This window comes from Dermacentor variabilis, chromosome 7 (assembly GCF_050947875.1).
Source record: "Dermacentor variabilis isolate Ectoservices chromosome 7, ASM5094787v1, whole genome shotgun sequence".
NCBI classification, from domain to species: Eukaryota; Metazoa; Arthropoda; class Arachnida; order Ixodida; family Ixodidae; genus Dermacentor; species Dermacentor variabilis.
In genome coordinates this window covers 149,811,355-149,835,939 of record NC_134574.1, presented here as the reverse complement: position 1 = coordinate 149,835,939, position 24,585 = coordinate 149,811,355, and the positions used below count along the sequence as shown (strand labels likewise).

Here is a 24,585-nt window from a genome sequence, read left to right as displayed (position 1 = left end):
ACTTTATGATTATGAGGCACGCCGTAGCGGAGGACTCCGGAAATTTCGACCACCTGGTGTTCTTTAACATGCACCTAAATCTAAGTTCACGGGTGTTTTCACAGTTCGCACCCATCGAAATGCGGCCGCCGCGGCCGGGATTCAATCCCGCGATCTCGGGCTCAGTAGCCCAACACCATAGCCACTGTGCAACCACGACGGGTATAACTTGTTAGCTCTGCTTCTAAAAGCTACATAATAAAAAAAAGGGGGAATAGTGCTTCACATTCGATATAGCTACGCAGCCAACCAAGGCAGGGAGTCAGGCCCTGTAGTACTCAGTTTCACTCCTCAAGTCAGCAGATGGCGCCACACTCCTTTCAGAACTTCAGCGTAGGCCTATGTCGGCGTTTTCCATGTCGTGCAACTAATAGGACGAAGGCCTGTTGCATATCCAGGAAGCGAGATAGTGAAATAAGGGAAGAAAATGAGATATAAACGTTATGAAGTCCAACGAAAACGTTTTTAATTTGAATCGGCAGGGGAAGCTGGTCGCTGTAGTTTCGTTCCGCAGGTGATCGCAACGCTGCTGGCTCATAACCATGGCGCTAGATAAAGAAATCAAAAAAGAAACGGAGATAAAACTGTCATGAAAAGAAGACAGGACAGAAACAGACAGTCAATACAGACAGACAAGACAGACACTCATAACAGACAGACAAGATAGACCGTCATAACAGATAGACAGCCATAACAGACAGAGAGTCGTAGCAGACAGACAGATAGGCATAACAGACAGACAGACGGACGGACGGTCTGGGGAGTAGAGAGGGTTTTTTTTCGATTAGAAACAAAGAAAGAAAATGCTGAGTAAAAAAGTTCGTCAACAGGATTCGGACGAAGGGACGGATATCTGGAGATTCAGTTCGCAAGCAAGAGTGCCGTGGCTCAAGAGCTGCGACCAATAGCGCTGTGAAGCCGCTCGTCTGTGCCGCCCTTGTGCTTGGCCCGACGCGGCAACACCGAGACACGAACCATGTTTGTCCGCTGAGTGAATCAGTATCCGTCCCGTCGTATCGAATCCAGCTTTACAGAGGTGAAAGAAGAAACATTGTGCGCTAAAATATCACCGATATACGCGCAATGCGGCATGAACCATTCAAGCGGAAAATTTCATTTTACCCGAAGCAGAAACAAGTGTCCAGAACTGTGAAGCACGATCAACGGCTTGCCGATCGAGTCCTGAAGTGGCGCCGCATCAAAGTGTTATGCTCAAAGTGTTATGCTTCAAAGTGTAATCAAAGCCTGGTGCGTCTGCCAGGTCACCTCCGTTGAGGTGTCCTCTAGTCTATTAGACTGTTGCCGTGTTTCCCCTCTTCTTATATAACCACCACCTCCTCCTCCTCGGCTCTGTCGGTTTCTCGCCGAGTAAATTGAACGGGCCGGTCCTGTAGTATAACACTAGTAAACTGGGCATATATAGGACATGTAATGAGGAGGGAATATAACCGATGGTTATTAAGGGTTACAGAGTGGATTCCAGCGAAGGGAAGCGTAGCAGGGGGCGGCAGAAAGTTAGGAGGGCTGATGAGATCAAGAAGTTTGCAGGGACTACATGGCCACAATTAGCACATGACCGGGATAGTTGGAAAGTTATCATCATCATCATCATCAGCCTGGTTACGCCCACTGCAGGGCAAAGGCCTCTCCCATACTTCTCCAACAACCCCGGTCATGTACTAATTGTGGCCATGCCGTCCCTGCAAACTTCTTAATCTCATCCGCCCACCTAACTTTCTGCCGCCCCCTGCTACGCTTCCCTTTCCTTGGGATCCCGTCCGTAACCCTTACCTAACCTTTGCCGCGCAGTGAGCGCAACCAGGCTGCTGTTGCTAATCTAATCGGATACAGCGTAGTACACGGTCACGTGGGTCGCTTTGCGGGGGACTCCATGTGAAGTCATGTAATGGCTATGCTACAAAGCACGGCGCAATTTTGGAGCGTTAACCGCTTCAGGAACGCATCGCTTCAGCCAGATACCGACATGCGCGTTGGGTCCGTGTATGTTTGTTTCCATGGCCTTTCCATTGCTCCAAGGTGCAACTTCTATTTCTTGTGTGCTAACCCCACTGCTCTAGGAAGACCGCCGGTTACCTGGTTCCTCAATCTTCCCAATTGCTTTCTACACGTGCTAGCGTCAACCGGTGATTGTTCTATAGCCACAATTTTCTCGTTATCTTTAATCCTACAATCCTAAACATTACTGCGTATGGCAAACACTGGGTATAACTATGGGATGTTGATCATGCTCACGATGCTGATGACACCTACCAACGTTGCCAACATCGTGAACGACGCAAGCTGAGGCTGCACTGCAGTTCGTGCCGAGCTCGGGAGCCGGATACCACTTCTTGTTTTCTATGTCGTACCGGTCCACCCGCGACACGGTTGTCACTCCTGTTAAGGGATGAAGAAGGGTCAATCGTGTAACAGATTTGATGAAGAACCACACACAATATGTTATTTTATGCACGAAGAACTACTGAAGCTTAAAGGGGCCCTGAACCAGCCCTCGGGATTGGTGAAATAACATAGTCCGCGGGTAGCATTTGTTGTGAACATCTCGGACAAGTTCTGCTGTCGTACGCAGTCCGTGGAGCTCGCAATCTGAGCGCGGTCACCTTTTTCTCAAACGCTCTCGTTTCAAACACCCCATGATCCTCGCTCTTTTCTGTGTGCTTTATTTCGTCATAAAGCACACTCCAATACACGGCTGCTATTGGTCGCTGCGTTTTGCTACACCGCGGCCGCCGCGAGGTGCCGCCACGAGTTCAATGGCTAAGTGCACTGCGGCTCTCTGAGGACAGCCGCACTTGGCTTGAGTTTAGCGCGGCATAGGCACCAAATCGAAAAATCGCCACCGTGGCGCACTGCGCGTCACGGTGACGTCTCCACCGTAGCCTTCGCAGTGCAAGGCATTGGAGGAGAAAGGGGAGCACAACTGAGGCCACGTTTGATTGCCGATAACTTTGCTTCTGCTGAACGCATTGAAGTACTTTTTGCGGCAAAGTGGTTCTTCACTTCAAATGTCTTTCTCCACTTCGATAAAAAGTGGTTCAAGGACCCTTCAACTTATCAAAATTTTAAGAGGTTCCTTTTAAACAAGCTTATCGTCAACACTGCATACACTTGACAGCTGGTACCAAGCGAGACAAGATACGACTGCGAACACTGTCAGGAGTCATGCAGATACAGATTGGCATCATGGTCATAGGTAGCATAAAAGTCACTTTGACATAATATGTCGCGGAACATGACGTAATCTATTCGCGTATGCGCTTGGCTTTTCCACACCTCTGATTTTTGCATACCAGGAATATCGGCGTGTGGTCATAGGGTTGCTGTATACACCAGAAGTTGAGTGCCATCTATGCGGTCAGAACGCACATTGGTCGGCCTTGAACGCCATTGCGGCCAGCAGCACGGCTTAACAATTCACTAGAAATGCTCCATCTATGGCTTTATCATTTATCAATATGCTAGGGAACATTGTGAATAGACAACCGGGAACGCGAGTTTTTCGGACGACAAGAGACAAGCAGACGCGACGAGCGGATCATACGACACTCGGGGCCTCTCGGTGAGCGCTGAAAAACTTTTCCCTTTTTAAAAAATTTTTACGCACAAGAGTTAAACGCTGTTCAAATTCAGCAAAAATATATCGTGTACCTCGGCGCGCTCAGGACCACGTGCACGCGTAAGATGCGGGAAACAAAAGGCTAGGACAACCGAGAATTGACACTACGTCGTGGAACCTATGCCGATCAGCAAAAACCCGCAAAGGGCGGACAAATTAGCGGATCTCTTAGGCATGTAAGGTCCTCTGGGCCGTACTTATCGGCGACAAGGTAGCCTAGTCGCCTGCGGGATTATATTACTGAGCTATTTCTTAGGCTCGGTTGCGGTAGTCGGAAGTTCAAATCCTCCACCCCCCCTTTTTTTTGACGACGGTGTATCTACGTATGACATCCTCCAGTGCACTACATCTACAGGCTCGGAGTGGCGCCTGACACCGGCGAAAGATGCCGAGAGCGAGTGGGGCTATACTAATCCAGGTACAACTAAATTAGGAAGGCACACTAAGCTTGAACAAAGACACTCCCTCACCAGAACAGGAATTGGCCTCCCTTGTGCAGTATTCGGCCACAACCTCCCTACTGAAATGATCTCAATGAACCAATTGCCCTCAGTCTCCAGTAGCTGCGGAGCACCTGATCAAGGCGGCGGTCAGACTTGCAACGCAGCAACCAGTGCTAAGAATACCTGGGTCAGGACAGGCCGCCCATGGAAACTGACCCTTGCAACGTTTAACACCTGAACCCTCTCGAGTGAGGCTAGCTAAGCAGGACTCTTTGAAGAACTATCAGACATTGTTTGGGATATTATCGGCCTTAGTGAGATTAGAAGAACTGGTGAGGATTACACATTGCTGAATAACGGCCATGTCCTCTGCTATAGAGGTCTCCCGGATAAGAAGCAATACGGGGTAGGATTCCTAATCCATAAAGACATAGCGGGCAACACTGACGAATTCTACAGCATCAACGAGAGGGTAGCAGTAGTCGTAATCAAACTCAATAGGAAGTATAGATTAAAGGTAGCACAAGCCTACGCTCCAACATCCAGCCACGACGATGAGGAAGTAGATCAGTTTTATGAAGATGTTGAATTAGCGATGAGAAATGTGCAAACGCGGTATACAGTAGTAATGGGGCACTTCAATGCAAAAGTGGGGAAAAAGCAGGCGGGTGAACAGGCAATTGGATACTACGGTGTCAATTCTAGAAACGCTAGAGGAGAGATGCTGGTAGAATTTGAAAGAAAGGAATACACTTATAATAATGAAAACTTTCTTCAGGAAATGTAGCAACAGAAAATGGACCTGGAAAAGCCCTAATGGTGTAACGAAAAATGAAATTTACTTCATACTTCCTGCTGATCCCAGTATAATGCAGGATGTAGAAGTAATAGGTAGGGTAAAGTGCAGTGATCATACGCTAGTGAGGACTAGGATTCACCTCAATTTGAACAAAGAAAGAGTTAAGTTGGTCAAGAAAAAACAGGTCAACTTAGAGGCAGTAAGGGTAAAAGCAGACAAATTTACGCTGGTACTTGTAAACAAATATGCAGCCTTAGGACAGAGAGATGATGATGATGATGATGACATAGAGGTAATGAATGGAACTGTAACGAGGCTGGCTTCAGAGGCAGCAATTGAAGTGGGAGGCAAGCACCAAGGCAACCAGCAGGCAAGCTCTCCCAAGTAACAAAGGACCTAATAAAGAAACGACAAAGAATGAAAGTGTCCAACTTAAGAGATAAAGTAGGATTCGCGGAACTGTAAAAACTGATCATCAAAGCGAAAATAAGTGATATTAGAAATTATAACGTGAGAAAGACTGAAGAAGCCGTTAAAAATGGACGCAGCTTGAAATCAGTGAGAAGGAAACTCGGCATAGGACAGACCAAGATGTATTCACTGAAGGATAAGCAGGGTAATATCATCAGCAATCTCGAAGGAATAATAAAAGCAGCGGAATAATTCTATACTGACCTTTACAGTACCCAGAGGACTCAGAAGCACTCTATTCGAAACAATAATGAACAGTATACAGAAACTCCTCCTACAACTAGAGGTGAGGTCAGAAATGCCTTACAAGACATGAAACGGGGAAAAACGGCAGGAGGGGATGGAATAACAGTCGATTTAATCAAAGACGGAGGAGACATAATGGTAGGAAAACTGGCGGCTCTCTATGCGAAGTGTCTATCGACTGCTAGGGTCCCAGAAAACTGGAAGAATGCAAACATTATACTAATCCACAAAAAGGGCGACGTTAAAGAACTAAAAATTATAAGCCAATTAGCTTACTCCCAGTATTATATAAAATATTTACCAAAACAATCTCCAATAAAATAAGGGCAACACTGGACTTTAGTCAACCAAAGGAACAGGCGGGCTTCGGAAAAGGTTACTTTACACTGGATCACATCCATGTCATTAACCAGGTTATTGAGAAATCCGCAGAGTACAATAAGCGTCTCTATATGGCTTTGATATATTACGAAAAAAGCATTTGATTCAGTAGAGATACCAGCAGTCATTGAGGCATTGCGTAATCAGGGAGTACAGACGGCTTACGTAAATACCGTGGAAAATATCTACAGAGATTCCACAGCCACCATAATTCTACACAAGAAAAGTGGGAAGATACCCACTTTTCTTATGTGCCACTATAAAGAAAGGGGTCAGGCAAGGAGACACAATCTCTCCAATGCTATTCACTGCGTGCTTAAAAGAAGCATTCAAGCTATTAAACTGCGAAAGCTTAGGAGTAAAGATCGACGGCGAATGCCTCACCAACCTTCGGTTTGCCGATGATATTGTTCCATTCAGCAACAATGCACAGGAGTTACAACAAATGATTGAGGACATTAACAGTGAGAGTGTAAGAGTGGGGCTGAAGATTGATATGCAGAAGACAAAGATAATGATAAATAACCTGGCAAGGGAACAAGAGTTCAAGATCGCAAATCAGCCTCTAGAGTCTGTGGAGGAGTACGTTTATCTAGGTCAACTAATCACAGGGAACCCTGACCATGAGAAGGAAATTCACAGAAGAATAAAAATGGGTTAGATCGCATACGGCAGACATCATGAGCTCCTGACTGGGAGCTTACCGTTATCACTGAAACAGAAAGTATACAATCAATGCATTTTACCAGTGCTGACATACGGCGCAGAGACTTGGAGGCTGACAAAGAAACTTGAGAACAAGTTAAGAACCGCGCAAAGAGCGATGGAACGAAGAATGCTAGGCATAACTTTAAGAGACAGAAGGCGAGCGGTTTGGATCAGAGAGCAAACGGGAATAGACGACATTTTAATAGACATTAAGGGAAAAAGATGGCTCTGGGCAGGTCATGTAATGCGCAGACTAGAGAACCGTTGGACCATTAGGGTGACAGAATGGGTACCAAGAGAAGGGAAGCGCGGTAGAGGACGGCAGAAGACTAGATGGTGCGACGAAATTAGGAAATTCGCGGGTGCAAGTTGGAATCGGTTGGCGCAGGGCAGGGGTAATTGGCGGTCGCAGGGAGAGGCCTTCGTCCTGCAGTGGACATGGATGGGGTGATGATGATAATTATGATGATACACCAGAACACACTACGGTATCAGTGTTCGTTAGAGCATGATCAATTAACGAAGTAGGTGTGCCGGTTACTCGAGTAGACTCAGTTATGCGATTGTGGAGTTGGAATGACTGGGAAGCAAGCTATAGTTACGATTCGCATCATTTGTTAAATCTACATTAAAATTGCCAACAACGACAATGTGGCAGCGATTTGCTTGAGATACGGTAGCCAAGAGATTCGAACTGCCCTAAAAACGATGCCATTGCCGAGTTGGGAGGGCGGTAGACCCCCCCATTAACAAAACCACAACTAAGCTAATTGAACAGTGCTTCAGTGTCTTCATCACTGGGAGACGCAGTGAACAGAACCTTGAAGGTAAAGTGTAAGAAAGAGTGCAACACCACCTCCACGTGTGCGTGAGTTTTTTGGAAGCGATGACATCTTATCACCAAGTATAGAGACCAATTCACTATCCTTGAGCCAAGTTTCACTTAATTCAATGACATCAAAAGCAAATGTATGCATGGAGAGATGAGCTAGTAGAGTATTTAGGTTTTTTCAGACGCTACGGATTTTGCAGTGGAATATGGAAAAAATGATCTTTCGTTACTTTGTCTATGTCACTAAATGAGTAGTACATGAAGATAGAAAGTTTATGCTAAGATGCGGTACACGTTTACACAATTTTCGTAAGATCTCTTTTGCATGTAACGTGAAGGACTGGGGAATTGCCCGTCCTTCTGGCTAAAATTTTCCCCTCAGAAGTGAAAACGAACTTCCAGTTGTTCTCTTTCTTGAGCTCGCGAGCTTTGCTTAATTCAATGCTTTGTCTTCAACACAGAAATGCTCGTTAGCATATAGTGGGTCATCACCCTCAAACACGAGGAGACTGACGTTCAGTCTCGATTTTCTGGCAGCAGAAAGCACCTTGTCACGAGCTGAGCGACATTAGAACTTCACGACGACATCTGGTTCCGATTTGACGTAGTACAGCGTCCTATCGAATATATCAATGTCACCTTCAGAAAGAGTCGTTACGATGCATAGCCACCTTCTGCATCGTTTTCCCTACATGTCTTCGTTAATAACAAACGGGACGCCTTTCACTTCAGTGTTCATGTTCCGGCTGCGCTGTTTGAGTTCTATAATTTCTCGCATTGACGTTATCAAAGTCCTCTCTTAGCTACTGGTTCTCCGTAGTAACCTTGTAGGCTTGAGCCCTTACCTCGGCTAGCTCTCGACTGCATGTGCCTGAAGCGATTCAATAATCGGCAAAAAAAAAGGGAAAAGGCTGGCGATGCCGCATGTAATGTGAACGGGCGTGTATGTAGGCTCGGCTTACCATTGAATCCCCCGATAGTGTAGATGCGGCCTTCGAGAGCCACTGCAGCGAAATTGCTCTTCGCCACTGGCATGGCCGGAAGCTCCGTGAAGCGAGCTCGTGTCACGTCCAACGCCACCACTGGAAAGCAGTGAAGGAAAAGAAGGCGGGGCCCGTCGCTATCAAAGACGAAGAAAAAAAAATTAATAAAACGCTCAGCGAAGCGGAAACCTGCTGTGACAAGCAGGGCGTATTCATCAATCAAAGCTATAGTTAAATGTTTTTTCGTTTTATTTGTTGAAATAAAGTAAGAATGGGGGAGATTTACTCACGCTATCATGTTGTCGGCTGCTACCTTATGCTCCTTAAAGGCGCAGAAAACAGCGCTTATGCCACGAACAGTGATATCGGTGAGGGCGAAGGATTTGTGTTTACTCCGCAGCTAACAGCCGGCCTAGCCGGGGACCTAATGACTTCATCCTGGCGTCAACCAGTCAACGCCCGTTGTTACCTCTGCGCCAGTCTTTCCATTACCCGGTGACGCCTCTCTTTCTTCCTCTCCCTCACTGCTCACACCCTTGCATCCACTTTCCACCCAACATCATCACCGAACCATTGAATCCAGGCCTGTCGGAGGCCACAATCGTTCGCTTGGGTACATTCATCTGTAAACTAATCGCCAAGTGACCAAGGCATCAAAACTATTCCTACATAAATTACTACAAGAATTACTAGAGGCAACTATGATGTTGCGATCGTTCAGCCACCATGAGAACCATGTGTAGTATATGGATTTGTCTGATCTTCGTGCTTGTGGCTTCAGACGTTCTTGTGGCTTCGTTTATAACGCTGTATCTGTCTTTGTCTTGCCTTAAGTTTCACACCAATTTATACGTTTATAAATGCACAATACTACGCGAACACGCACAAATGCCACTAATCGGAGCGGTTCAGCCTGTCGAGGTGGCCAATTTGAAAAGTGCCAAGGTCTCCACGCGCTGAATTGCCAGCGAGAAGTTTATGAGGGCTTTCTATGGCTGCTAGTCGACGTATGCGTCCGTGGAGTACTGATTTCAACATGCGGCTTCTGTGCTAGAGGTCATGCGCTCGAATTCTGCCATCAGACAATTTTAATAGTGCTGGTTTAATTATTTATTGCACAGTGCTTTCTTGAAACTGACTAGTTTATAAAGTGACGAAGCCATTCAGAGAAGCCAGAAGGGCGAAGTTTTTAAGAAAATGCATATTACTACCAACCACTACCATGCTGGCTGAACCACCGGGCTTGTAGCTTCCCTATACACTAGCGCCAAAGTTCCCTGTAGTAATTATTGTATGAAACTCTATTATCAAAGCCGGCCTGGTCCCTCAAGAACAGCTACGTCTCAGTGGTATCAAAAATTGTGACGGAGGAAGTGGCGAATCGTTTAGTCAGTACGTGACACATAAAGAATGCAGCTGCAACAAATGCTCCAAAGGAACATGCGACAACGAATTTCCTTCCTTGTCCTTTGTATCCATAGCATGCCTTCACATTGCCCAGCTGATTCCTTCTGATGAAATATATGACGTTGACATTGAGATGAACACGATGGTAAGGCAGCTTGCTTGATGGGTTGGTCAAGGAAATCACTCTCCCAACTCCCTTTCAGACGACGACGACCACTTGCTGTGTTGTCTTCCTTATTGTTACACGCCAATTTTTTCGCTGCATGCGCGTGTCACGCATGCCTGCGGCGTTCTCTCTTTTTCTGGACAACTATGGGGCTTATAGCTACGCTGACGTGAACCCGATAAAGTCCGGTTGAGTCGACTTGTCGGGTTGAAAACCGGTCGTCGGATTCGTGTAAACTTTATGGGGACGAGACGAGTGAGCGTCGAGGTGAGTTTGGTCAACCCACCTGCAGGCAAAGGAAGTCGTCGGTTTGAATCGCTCAACCTGCTGCGCAAGAAGAACGTAAACGCGATCGGGTCGGGCTGGGTCAGCTTGCATGACTTTCGACTTGACCTGCTCGCGTCAAAGTCGTTCAAACGAAGCTCACCCTGGGCGAGTGCCGGCAGTCTCAACGAGGGAAGTACTTCCTAAAGCACAGAGGGTGGGGAAAGGGGACTCGTCGCAATTTTTGAGTGGGGTGGGGGGGGGGGGGGTGTAGGCAGCAGGGGGAGCAGTATTTCCTGCATTTTCTCGTTTGTGACTGAATATCGTTCTGAAGCTTTTGTTGTGGATAAGCGGTAGGTGGATGTTGTCAGTACAGGAATTTATTTCCGATTTGAAAAGACCTATTTAAACAAGCACATTATGGCTCCTGTAATCTCTCTTCGTGGTTCAGTTTGTAGCATTTCTTTAGCAAAGGGGCACCGAAAGGAATCAGTTATGCTGTAGCAAGTCGCGTTTCTGTGACAGCAAGAAATGACCCGCGTACCATGAGAGGATGAATTCGTAAGCCACAAAAAAAGCTAATAATAAAGAAATGATTGCTGGCGAATACACCTCAAAGTTCTCGCAAGACCATTTTACACCTAGCAAAAGAAAAAACGATTAAGTGCCGCTCTTAAGCATTTTTTGTTCGCAGTGACTTCGTAAGACGTGTGTGTGTGAAACGTGCTCGATGCTGAAACTATCTACGTTGTCGTCACGTCAAATAAAGCCCAGCCAGTAGCCATCCTGCTTGTCGGCGCGTCATAATAAGTACGGAAATTGGCTCGATTACGACATAGAAAGGGCAAACGCTATTATATTAAACTTAAATTGTGTGAGTTTCGCTGCCTGTCATACTAAAAATAAGCACTGTAGGTAATCGGGGCAGCATTCCATAGGGCCTGGGCGGGTTTATTGATCATTTCCAAAACGTGTTTAAGTTCGGTAAAACCCACCATGCAGCATTTTTTTTATTGCGATAACATTTTATGGAAACTCCAGGCGAATTTTCGCCGTCGCCGTGATGTTTCGTATGACCTCCAATTGCGATAAGGTCGCACCCCGTGCGCCGTTTGCTGTTGGCATGAGAGAGAGCGCGCGAGGATGAGCCGAGGCTTGACGCGTGTACAGTTCCCCAGGCGCGTCTAATATTGAAGGTCACGTGATCAAACGCGCGCTGGGGTAAAGGAGGGAAAAGGTGAGTGCGCGTCTCGTCCTCTAGCCAGGCCGTGGATGCGCGTGATGCGGCTGAGCGTATGTGCGGGCCCCGCGTCCTATCTCGGAGGTAATCTTCGGTGGGTGCAAACGATAGGCAAGCCGAGATGGTCGATGGCTTCATGTGCACAGTCTTTCCGCTTCTTGGAGGTGGCGCAAGTTTCAGCGCGCAAGATTTGATTGGAAACGCGTTGAAGCGATAGGCAGCATGAAGCGCGTTCGCTCGTTTGCTGCCGGCGCTCTTCATCACGCTAGTGTGGCGATGCGAGTGCTGCTCGCGGTCATTGAATGAGAGCCCTTCATGCTTGCCTGTGCGTGTGTGACGCCATGCTGGTTAATTTATTAGTAAGGTAATCTTACGTGCATGTGTTCATTACGTGTGACTTGTACTTTCCTTACCCACCCCTCTTCCCATTTTGAAGTAGTTTGGGCTTCACTTATCGTGTTCCTTGCCTTGTGCTACGTGTGTCAACAAGCCTGCCACAGCGCCACAGAACGCTGAAGCTGCACCAACTAGGCCCCTTTTCAAGCTCCATTTACATTCAGAATGTTTACTGCAACTTAAACGGCCGACCAACTGGAAATCTAACTTCGTGTAATTGTCTAATACTTTGCTATCGCTATCAACGCTTCGCCTTTCGGGAGAAACTAACTTTGCTCCCCCCCCCCTCTCTCTCTCGCTATGCGGCGAATCGCTCCGAATAGCCTCGGAAGGTGGCCGCGGACTGTGCTTATCTCGTTCATCCGCTTTATGCGAATCAAACCTACTACACCGAACGCCATAGCTCGCCTATATTTCACATCTTTAGCAAGCTGTGCTCTTTGCCCTAGATAAGAATAAATGCGCCGTCAACAAAGGTAACTTGACCAGAGTAATGATAAAATGATAACTAATGTAATGCGCGGTCTAGAGAAGTGAACATTGCCTAGCGCAAATTTTTAATAACATTTTGTGCTGCCTTCAGATACCATGTTTAGAGTGCTAACGAGTGAGCAGATGCGTACTGGAGGAAAGTCGCACAAAGCCGCTGCTTCCACCCATGACGTATATCATGTCCTTGTGGGTGACTGCCTTGAGGCCACTACGTGGCGAGCCCATGGTGAGCACCCGGGTCCAGACATTGGTCGACGGGTCGTAACATTCCACGGTGTCCAATATCACCATACCCGTGAAGCCGCCCACGCTGCGCGAGAATGAGAGTGATCACAATTACCATCACTACAGTTAAGTACTCTATAGGGATGCAGTCCACTTCCCTTGTTCTGTTCTACGTGAGCTCATATATGAAGAAGGCGGAACATGTACTAATAAATGTGACCAGCTGAAGAGTTCGCTTCAATTTCAATGCATGTTCTGTATTCTTTCGCCCCCCCCCCAACCTTCAGCCGACCCTTACAAGTCTCCACGACAGATGGCCTATATCTTGATTATGTAAACAAATAAATCAAATTTACGTCCTTCTGACTGTCATTGAAACTTATTACCTGGGGTAGAGTAACTACTTTCACGTGCATTGACACCCGGATGCATGTTGTGACGCTCTTAACCGGAACCCGAACAATGATTTCGACGGCATTTGCGCACGCTATGTAAAATAGTGTTGACATCAATTTTTTTTCTTTTAGTTACTATTTTTCCGCCACCGTGCTCTTTCATTGAACAATAAGGCACTGCCCTTTGAATTATCATAAAGCTTTTCCCGTTGTGATTTCTTGCTTTGCAGTTCGATATGCGCCACAACGACATCCTTTCCAATGCGCCCATCCACTATAACGTTTCCGCCTATTTGGGGTTCCTTTTCATGGCACGCTTTTCTATGCAGCTGACCAAGACCGCTAACGTGATGCCTACACTGGTTAGCTTCCTGACAGTAAGTTTTCATGTCCACCTACCTAAACTAGCTATAGCCGCCCATCAGTTATCACATGTCATTCACCACACGTTATTCGATGCAGCTCTTGCTCCGAGCATTCCACATTTTGAAAGATGGGTAACTCGTTGTCTTTCTGAAACGCTTCATTTGTAGATTTTCCAAGTTCACCCAGTAATAGCCTCCTGTCCTCCGGTTAACATTGTGCTCAAAGCACCGACAACACTCTACAGGCACGAGATTTCAAGCACAACATCAAATTAGGAAACGTAAGGCATAGGGCCATTATTCATTTTCCTAAACCTGTATTTCGTATTTCTCGTACCCCTATATAACTCAGCAGAACTCTAGCAACGTTCATGGCGGCGCCCCCTGACGGGTGTCTCACTCTCCTCCGCTGTCACTGTCCTACGACGACACTCCGCGGCGATTCCTGGGCGAATATTTTGCGATCATCTGCAGGGACTCTCGATGTCTAACCGAATGCACTGGTGTGAAGATGTGTTTCTGTGGCAGTTTCTCATCGTAGGATTCACCGAGAGGCGTTAAAGAACAGCCTCCGATATAGGGCGCTGCGCGCGGAAAACACTTCGCGCGCTGGAGGTCTCGAACGCTACGCGGTCCTTGAAGCACAATGTCTCCTTCAGGCAGGAATGTTTTTTCGCGTTAAATTAAAGGGCAGTGTACGTAGTTTTGAGGCTAGGATGGGCAGGGTAAAACAGGAACTTTAACCAACAAGATAACCTGAACGCTTCGTGGAAAGAAAAAGAAAAGAAAAATGAAAAAAAGAACAATGCGGAGAAAATTGCAGATATCGTGGTTTAATGTTAGAGCTTAAATGCATAAATGACAAACATAGGGCCTTCATAAAATATCTAGGATTTAAAGACCGTAATGAAAGCGCAAATATTGGAGCGGTGAACATAATAAACGCATGATCACACTGTATCCTGCCACCATGTACCAGCGGTTATTTGACGTTAATCTGACTCTTTCCTTCTTAGGCGCCACCAATCTTCCAAATAAATAGAGAAAGAAAATAAATTTCTTCATGAATAAAGATATGTTGGTTGGTTAGTTTGTGTTTAATGCAACAAAGGCAACCAAGGCCATGCTGCGCCAGGCATCAGACAAAATGAAACGCAAAGTTTGAGCAGGTAAACCTGCATTCCATTATAGTTGGTGTAAATAACCAGTTTTTTCTAAATAGACTAACAGGTTAGCAAATGGCACTAGGGGGTCATCTGCTAGTAATAGGGCAGGGTGTAATGGAATGTGCAAATTATACAGGCTGTGTAAAAACCTACGTCTGAGTGTGTCGACGTGTGGACATGTTATTAGGATGTGTATGACTGTAAGAGTTTCATGGCATTTTTCGCAGGTTAGCGGGTTTTGTTTTCGGAGGAGGAAATTGTGCGTCAGATGAGCGTGTCCGATTCGAAGTCGACACAAGATCACCTCGTAGAACCGTTGCTGATGACTGCATGGTTTCCACTCGCCAATTGCAGGTTTAATAAGGTGTAGCTTGTTGCTTAAACATTTGTCCCAATCGTATTGCCATTTTGACGTCAAGGCCTTCCGAATCGCATTGATACTGTCTTTATATGGGAGTGTTGTATTTTTAATGTTTTTGTACGCTGCCATTGATGCGCATCTATCAGCTGCTTCGTTACCCGGTATACCAACATGGCTTGGTACCCAGCAAAACCTAAGTGACCTGTCGTATTTGTTTATTGTTATCATGTTTAAGATATCTGCTATCAGGGGTTCATATTCGTATTTCATGTGAAGAGCCTTCAGCGTGCCTAATGAATCAGTGTATATTTATAAATAAAAAACAATAACCAGAGTAACGTCCAATGAAAATGGCATACGATAGGGTAATCAGATGCTTATTATATACGAAAAGCAGCGGAATACCAAGTCGCATATGAACTTGAGTAATACGCTGGGGTGCGGTTACTCGTGCCATCTCATTTTGAAGACCACAGTTACTCGATCAGCACCATCATCATTATGAAAATAGATCGCACAGACGTCAGCCCGGCGATAACCGGAAAGAAAATCAACCTTGAGTAGGCCCTGAGGTTTAAATCCCGCGAGCTTGTTCACTGGTAATTGATGGTGTCATTGCTGAAAAAAATCAGAGACGGAATGATGACGGGATCGTCACAGACGTCGGTAAAATACAAGTAGAGAAATACCAAGGGCTATATAGGAATAGGAACAGTAATATCCGATTAACCCACGCTGACTAGAACCTTCTCACCACGACGCCAATAGAAATAATAGTAATCATCGTTATCATTGTTAGAGCACTCGTCGCGCGGAGTCCAGAAAGAGCTCCTAGTCGGTACTCTGAATACAGGGATAGATTCATTGAAATCAGTCAGTTCAGTGATCTACCGAATGACACGGCTGCAAACTCTCAATTGGTAGTTTTATAGAAGGACCATTATCTGGTGATGATTATGGTGATGATGATGATTTATTGGCATTCCCATTGAAACAGGGAGGCGACAAATAGTCACCTAGCCTGCTTGTGTTCATCAGTTATGCTATACGTGCTTTTCATCCTAGCATATTTGTATACACCTCCTTAACCATTCCCCCCCCCTTCCTCAGAACTTCTTTATCTTGTACCTGCTACATGTGGCTGTAACGGATCCGGTCGTACCAATCTCTTCCCTGTTTTTTTTCCCCACCAATATACTTTAAACGCGTCTTGCTTATCTCAAATGCTGACCGGCTCATGCGTCCGTCCACTTTAAATCCAAGCGCTTCTGGAAGGTTTACGTTTCGCTGAATTGGGTGACGATGACATCCCCTTGGAAACGGGGCGGTGACAAATCGTCACCTATAGTCTTAAGGAACCTTACAAGCGCCACGTTGCGGTGAAACTAACACGACGAAATGAGGAACAATTTAAACCACAAGAACAAACACCGACTGTCTTTAGTACATCAGTCGATCCCGTGACACGCCCTGCTAAGATAGGCGAATTCTTTTTCAGTGGCCACAACGGACGGCACACGGACCCACGCGACCCCTCCACCTCTTCATTGCGAAACGCCTCTATTACTTCTCGCTTAATTTGCCACGCGCCTCTTGCGTCAAAACGCGAGTGCAAATCCGCGACAGAAACTATCCGGCAACGCTCGTGCCGTCTGTTCCTTCCATTCGTGCCGTCTGTTCCTTCCTTTCGTGCCGTCTGTTCCTTCCTTTCGTGCCGTCTGTTCTTTCCATTCGTGCCGTCTGTTCCTTCCTTTCGTGTGCGTGTTTCAAGCGCAGCATGCAGACCAGAGTACGAACACGACCTCACATGTAGATGCGTCCTCGCGCCACCGCGGCGGCGGCGTCGCTGCGGGGGTCGTTCATGTCGGCCACCGGGTACCACTGGTTCTTCTTGATGTCGTACCGCTCCACCGTCTTGAAGCGCGCGCGACCGTCGAAGCCGCCCATGGCGTAGATGTAGCCCTGCGAGACAACGCGACACGCCCTGTTTAGAGAACTGCTGCTCAAATCTCGTACGAGCTCAGTTTGACAATAACGCAAAACCAAAGTTATCGCTAAAGTGTGGCTGCGACAAAGCCGTACAAGGCTTAGCGGCAACCGCAGGCACATTCAATATAGGAATGTGCGCACATCAAAAAGATTTCTAATGGCGAATCGAACACGGTTGTGTGCGATTCGATCCTCGAATAGAATAGGCACTGTATAAAAAATGAGAATATTTTTTTGAATGGTTCTACAATACTTAACGTCGTCGACTGTGCATGGTGAGAGACACAACTGACGCAAAAATGCGGTAACTTTCAGCCTATTCAAAATGGATATAACACACTTCAGCACGCTGTATGGTTCAGACAGCCAGACTTTTAAGGTTAACCACAATGACTCGAAGTAATACGTTGTTTAGACATGTCACTCCGCAGTGGGGATCGTTTGGTACTATTTGAACATACAATATCTGTGTCCATTCATTGGACGAAATATGTATTTGTTATTTCTAAACATTATTTGATAATGCATGACAACGTGTGCTCTGAAGAATCCTGAATTTTTGTACAGAATGCTTAGTTGTTCCTAACTCTCCCATTGTGCTTTAATAAGACATGCTTTATATTGTGCAGTGTAATGACAACTTTCATAGTGTTGAAAATACTAGGATCTAAAAAAAAAAACGTTTCTGACAGAAATCGTCAGACGACCCTGCAATATTCGTACGCTATTGCGAAGTATATTCGATATTCGATTCCATTCTGTTCGCTTCTGACAGTATTCGATTCCTATTCGAGACGCTTCTGACACTATTCGATTCGTATTCGATTAAAACTTCTATTCGCACGTCTCTGATATTTAATTACTAGCGTTCATATTTCATATTTCAAAAGTGATGCAAGGCTTAGGATTTCAGTTAACCTACATGGCTTCCCTCTTTCGCCTACCGACCTCACCTATCAGACAAAAAAAAAAAAGGCAGTGTCTTAGCTCGGCTATGCCAGGATATACCTAGCGAAAGCTAAGGCATAGCATGGTTAGCCTTGGTTAATCTTGATTGCAAGTGCAGGTTATAGTCTGGTTGTCTAGCTATGTTGCAGCATTTAGCCTGTCGTTCGGCGCGCTGTTCGTCTGTTTCCCAGGCGATTCGTTTCCTCTTCATCTCGTTCCGATGTCGATTCCAGGCATCCTCCTCCTTATCAGAATTGTCGCCGTCCATACTGCCGCCTCAATTGTGGTTGCGGCGCACGCGAGCTCTCCTTTTCAATCCTCCGACATGTTATCAGGCATGCGACGCAGCTGGCGAATTGAGCGGAGGCGAGCGCAGCGACGAGGAACGCGGTGTGACGTCATGTGCCTCCTCGGAGCACGGCCACGGCGAAATCGCAAGTTCGCGGCCAGTAAAGCTTTCGCTTTAAACGTGTGCGTAGAAAGGAATACCTGGTATACATACGCATAGGCCAAACGCGTATACTGCAGTTGACGCAAGCTGCTTTAAAAAGCTAGGGATTTGCAGCAAATGTGCATGGCTGCCTTTCGTCGGCCGTGCTTGCCTGGAGAACGGCGACGCTGACGTAGCAGCGTGCGCACGACATGTTCGACTTGGAGCTCCATCTGGCCAGAGACACGTCGAAGCAGATGACCGAGTGGTAGCACTCGCGGCCGTTGAAGCCGCCCACGAAGTAGATACACTGGTCGATCACTGCGACGCCGTGGTACGCCCTGCGGTGTACGCGGCACAGAGCAGCCGGTGGGTCGGCGAGCGCCTTTCAAACGCGAGCACATTTACCTATGAGCCCGAGACCGATAAACGAAAATTTATGAACGGCTTCCTAATGAGCCGCAACGATGAAAGACTATCGCGTTTTAATCGCACGCTGGCGGCAACCAATGTAGCGGGGTAACACTGGAAGTACGCTTCGCCAACGAGCACGCTTAATTTCGTTCACGATCGCAGCAGATGGAGCCACTTCTGGACGAGGCACGCAAGCACTTCGTGCAAATGCGGCAATAAATGAAATGTCACTAACGTGCGAAGCGTGAGCCCGAGCGAGCCAGCGGTTCAGCCGAAGCGGGAGTTTGTAAATGGCTGCTTTCAGCATCCCGTGATTACCTCGCATACTACTAATTGCGACGAGCCTTAAAGGCTGTCTCGTCGTGTCCGTCTACCTTGGTAAACAAACTAGAGGCTCGCGATAGCAAAGTCCCGTCTTCCCGATTTGGTGCAGCATCTGTTTCTGCGGCACGTGCTCATCGGCAAGTCACGGCTGTTGCCTCAGAGATCTCAGTACAGGCATTTTCATTTTCCACGCGCTTGATTGCCTGATTAGACGTATGACACGAAAAGAGGCTTAAGGCGAAGTGACAAATCGGCGCACTTATATTTAGCTATCGTAGATACGAGCCGGTTTCTCGACGACAAAGCAAAGCCGCTTCATTCCTCATTATATTTGACAGACGGCAGCCTTCGTCTGCGTACAATGCCTATGCGTGTGCACGTCTCAACCAGTGGCTACTCTTCCTAACCCGTTTTCTTATCCTGCGAACTGTGCAAGGCTGCTGACCCCGACACAACAACAACAACAACAACAACAACAACAAACATCTTCGTCGCCACAACTACACCTGCGACAATGGCTTCAGCGCGCGAGCGAACGAGCGGACACGTTACCTGGGCGCGGCGTACTGGTTGCCCAGCGCTCGCCACTTGTTGGCGCGGCAGTTGTATGTGTACATGTGGTTGACAGCCCCCTGTACCCAGCCGCCGAAAACGAACAGGATGTCCTTGGGCACTCGGGGCGTCCACATCTTTGGGGACAGGTCAATACCGCCTACTTCGCCAACCGTCGTGCGCCGCTGGGTGAGCGTCTGCATGGAGAAAGCACGCGTTTTTAAGCATGCGTCCGATTAACAGGCTAGAACAATACTCGATACAAAAGGAAAATAGTCAACAATTGGAAGTCAGGCTAGTACAATACTCGAACAATATCGTAGAGATTCAGGTTGCCCCGTATACGTGTAACTATTCACCGAATATCAGGTTACCGGAGACACGCTGCAAGCAGCTGCGTCGGTGGCGCCATCTCGCGGGGGACGGCTTAGCCAGCGAGGACACAAGAGTTGTTATTGCGGCGACCAATTTTACACACAAGCGTTGTGTAAATAGTCAGCAGCGATGTTAACGTGCTTTCCTCCTCCGATGCGAACATGCACGTTAACATAAATGGTTCTACCGCGTTCACCAATTGTCACAAGGTTCCGCTACCAGCGACTATACTGCCCTCGACGTCTGCGCCATCTCGTTATTCCGTTAAGGGTGGTACGTGTACGGGGAAGCTAGAACTCTTCGTTGCAAAGTGAAGGAGTCAATGGAAATACTTTTTTTGTTTGTGTCAGTGTGCTTACTACGATTTACAGAATACCAGAACACAGAAGACGTGGATGGCAGCCGAATAAAAACATATTGAGGCAGGTTGCTGAACGACACGCTTCGAAAACATTGTTGAAGCAATCTTTTATTTGTCTCTGCCTCCTACTTTTTGGGTTCTGCCTTGCCGAGATAGTAAGCATGAGTCGTTCAGTATGGGCTTCTGGTTATGTAATACTGGGTATTTGCCCGAATAGTCAACCCTGGCCACTAGATATGCGAAAATGGGTATATCATTCTACGCGTTTTCACGGTCTTGACCAACAACCCAAGGAAGATTGACCCAATGTGCTTGTGCCCCAACAGCAAACACTGTATTGAATCGGCGTAATTATCGTTACATTTGCAAAAAATTTCTTATTCCATTCGCCTACCTGCTTTTCTGTTATTAGCGTAAGGAATTTTTCACCCGATTGGCTTCAACATATGGGCAAACACCAAAGAACGTTTGGCTTAAGACAGTTCCACATAAACGCGAGATCCGCCAAACTTTCCCTTTTTTTTTCACGTTGTATCTCGTCAGTAGGAACCACGGCAGCTACTATAAATTTGCGGTTACACTTTTACCGGCGTCTTCACACCAGCAAATGAATATTGGATAGACCGTCTCTGCAATAATAGTTTTGGACGCGCTCGTTCAATTCACTTACGAAGCCTTACGAGACGTCAGGATTTCGGGAAGCATTGATGGCTTTATAGCTTGCCAAAAGTCAATCTTCCTAGCTTCATCTTTTTATTGTGTTTTTCATCCGTTAGGTTAAGTCTGATGACTTCAAAGGAATCACTAATAACCTATCATTTGAGTATACGTGTTTGTAATGACACTTGGAGACTTTGCGGACTGCACCGATCATGTGCGATTGTAGCGCGATCTTTATACACCGCGTTTGTAAATGAGCAGTTATAGAGCGCGACTACAATGTCGACGCCGCTTGCACCAGCATAACGCATAAGATAACGCATAACATAACGCCAATATAATGCATGCGCCATAAAGGCACATGCATTATTTTTTCCTTTCGCGTGGACCCTTTCGTAGTGTTTTGTAGTCTAAACATCTGGCGGCAGATAACGGTACATATACGTACATGCAGGAGCATTCATTCTTTACTTTGTGACTGAACCCACAGCTCACATACAACTACGTCGCGATCAACGCGTCACCAACAGCATGCCCAACGCTATCACAGGCAGCATGTGTTAATCAGGAATAGAGCAAGCACAGTAAAATTACTGACACTCTTAAAAGTGAATGGGGGTATAAATCGATCACATAACTCAAACCTTTACATCCTACCTGGGTGGAAGGGTAGTAGTTATGCGACCGATTTACACTTATTCACTTTTAAGAGTGTAACAAAATGGTGTAGGGGTTTGAGTTACACGATAATTTACACCCTTATTCATTTTAAGGGTGTAAAAATGCACAAAGGTATGAGTTATATGACCGATTTACACCATCATTCATTTTTATGAGCAAAAGGGCGAAAAGTTTCGAGTTATGCACTCTTAAGAAAAATTACACCCTTTCGGTCGTCTTGCCCCGCAACAATCGGCATCTCTCTTGTCCGCATTTCCTTTATTTAACGCTGCGAGCCCGGTACTGCAGTCACGAACGGCATGCGCGTTATCAGCACGAGAGAGCATTCTCGACAGGAAAGTAGCGATCGCAGCGTTTTCAACAAAGGAAATGAAAGCAAGACAGATGACGATTATCGTTGCGCGGAAAGATACGACCCAATGTACATTTAAAAGTGTACGACCGATTTACACCGAAATTCATTTTTAATGGTGTAAGTTATTTTTCGGTGAGCGTCCCATCGTGCAGAAAAGGACCATGCAGCTCACCTGGTAGATCACGTTCAGCACTTTCTGGCAGTCTCCGTCACCCTGGACTTGTGGGTGGGTCATGACTTTCTCGAACTCCCTGCACCAAGGCGTAAATAAAGCTATGCTGTGGAAAGTGAAGTGGCCCGAAGCGAAGCAGCATTTTTGTCCAGGGCTCTGATGACCCGAACAGGACGCGCTACTGCAACCACAATTTGACGTGATTCTCTATACTTTCTGGGACCTAGAAACAGAACGCGAGACGCACGCCAGTATGTCGCCTTTACCTCGCGAACTGGTTGAGAAAGTGCAGCGAAATCAAAGGATCAAAGCATAGTGTTCATTTTCTAAGCCTTCATGCAGATGGTCTCTACAATAGCTGCATTTATATTAAGCAATAGCACGTATATGGCTAGCAAGAACATCCTTTATGGGACACTTTTATGGGAAAACCGCTGGACCGATTCGAATGAAATTTGTTGGATTTGAGAAAGAAAGTTAAATGCTAGCGACTGTAGGAAGCACAACCTTAATTTAGAGCCTGAAACATTTTTTTACAAAATTTGCCAAAATTAGTTAAGTTTGAAAAAAGGAAAGAGAAGTACGAAGTTCAATAATTTGGTAACTCTGCATCAAAAACAGATATCGCACTGTTTCTTTAAACTGCCTTCATTAAACATACTAAAGCGGACAAATTGTGCGCACGAATTTACAGCTTACAGCAATAAATTTGTTAGAGTGTTTACAAGGATGATGAAAAAGTCCTACTAACAAATTAGTAGTATACTTCAGAGCGGCTTATTATATATCAACTTTGTCCGTTTCAGATGTGTTCTTAGGCGCAGTTTAGCGAACTGCGATACAGTTTTTTCATTGTAGAGTTAGAGTTGTAAACTTTAGAGCTTCGTTTTTCGAAATTCTGCGACTTTCAAGAATTAAAGAAGAAACAATCTGACGACATGAATAAAAAAATCCGCTTCCTCCATTCATTAGTTTTGAACTTTTTTCTTCGTCCGCGCAGCCACCGGCACACGACGGGAACGGCGAGGAGCGACCGCGCGTTCCCGCCTACCGTGATACGTTTATATTGATATGGGAAGGGCAACGCAACCAGTTGGTGTTGCAGGAAACCGAAAATTTCCTCTCCGATTGGTGGAAGCCCAGGGCTTCGCGGGCGCTTCAACCAATGAAAACGCTTTGCACTTGCTCAGCCATCCAACGACCTTGGCGCTGCCAAGTTTGGAGCTACAGAGAGCGACGCCCACAAACGACGTAGACGGCGCGAAACTGTGGAACACGCGAACAAAATAGTCTTTATGGTCCTAATTTCACTTCGACAACGCAGAACTGCCACGGCCAGCGGTTACTGAAGCAACAAAAACGGAACACACTCCACTTTTCTGCTTTGCTACGTGCGCATTTAGGGCAAAATGGTAAACCACCCACTAGAAACGAAAGAATTTCGTTCGCTGCACTTTTCTCCTCGATTTGCCGTAGCCCCGTCGCACGCACCGTGCCGTGATGCACTTCACCGCGCCCTCGAAAACTCGTTCAGAAGGTGCAGCGAGACCTGCTATCAATTCAGCGCTTTCAAAAGAAACGCAAGAAGCAGCTTCTGACGCGTTGAAAAAAAAAACAAAAAAAACCGGCCATGCAACTTGTCTCGCCACTCATCTATTCGCCTCAAAGCAATAAGAGTTTACACAATTTCGCTAAATATGACCTTAACGTCGTGAAAGCGTGCACGATGATCTCCGCTCTTGGAATCACCTCAATAACGACATTCGATTTGAATGCTATTATACTCTTATAGGCGTTTGTGTGAGTTCGAGTATAGAGCATATCATTTCATCATTGGTGCGCTACATGAACTGCGCATCGTGGTAGGGCGCTGCACGTGAACGCGTAGCTCATCAAGGGTCCCGCGATAGCTGAGCAGGGCATATTGTTACGTTTGACCTGCGGGGGCTGACGATCTTCGGGGAAGCGACCGTCGATACCTTCCCGGCCCACTGCGGCGACTCACTTTGTAAGGACGACAATGTGCCGCGTCCCCAACCGAACGGTGCCGGGATGTCCAGACGCGGTCGGCGGACTAAGTATTGTTATTGGAATCGCCGTCGCCTTCACGGTTTGTTTTGAGCGAGGGAACTCCTGAAAGAAGTTGTTTTGTGGCGCCGTCTCATGGGCCTTAGAAGTAGTCAGTCAATGGACAGACGCGGCGGCCACTGTCTGCAGTGTCGACACTGGGATCAAGAGGCGCCTGCTCAGGGCAAGACCCGTGCCTGCGAAAACCCTCTCACCTCGGTGTGGTCAGTGAAACCTGTGC

At 46.6% G+C, this 24,585-nt stretch overlaps 1 protein-coding gene across 1 annotated transcript in view; it reads right to left on the bottom strand.

Annotated features, from left to right (window-relative positions):
- Nucleotides 1-486: 486 nt before the first annotated feature.
- LOC142588155 (kelch-like protein 10) overlaps nt 487-24,585 on the bottom strand; it is a 32,240-nt gene continuing 8,141 nt past the window's right edge. The window contains exons 5-12 of the mRNA XM_075699654.1: nt 22,278-22,356; nt 19,674-19,870; nt 18,556-18,724; nt 16,824-16,978; nt 12,636-12,814; nt 8,519-8,638; nt 2,311-2,436; nt 487-587 (exon numbers count right to left, since the gene is read on the bottom strand). Coding sequence (XP_075555769.1) covers nt 574-587; nt 2,311-2,436; nt 8,519-8,638; nt 12,636-12,814; nt 16,824-16,978; nt 18,556-18,724; nt 19,674-19,870; nt 22,278-22,356 — 1,039 coding nt within the window. The 3' untranslated portion in view covers nt 487-573. The remainder of the gene's footprint in view (nt 588-2,310; nt 2,437-8,518; nt 8,639-12,635; nt 12,815-16,823; nt 16,979-18,555; nt 18,725-19,673; nt 19,871-22,277; nt 22,357-24,585) is intronic.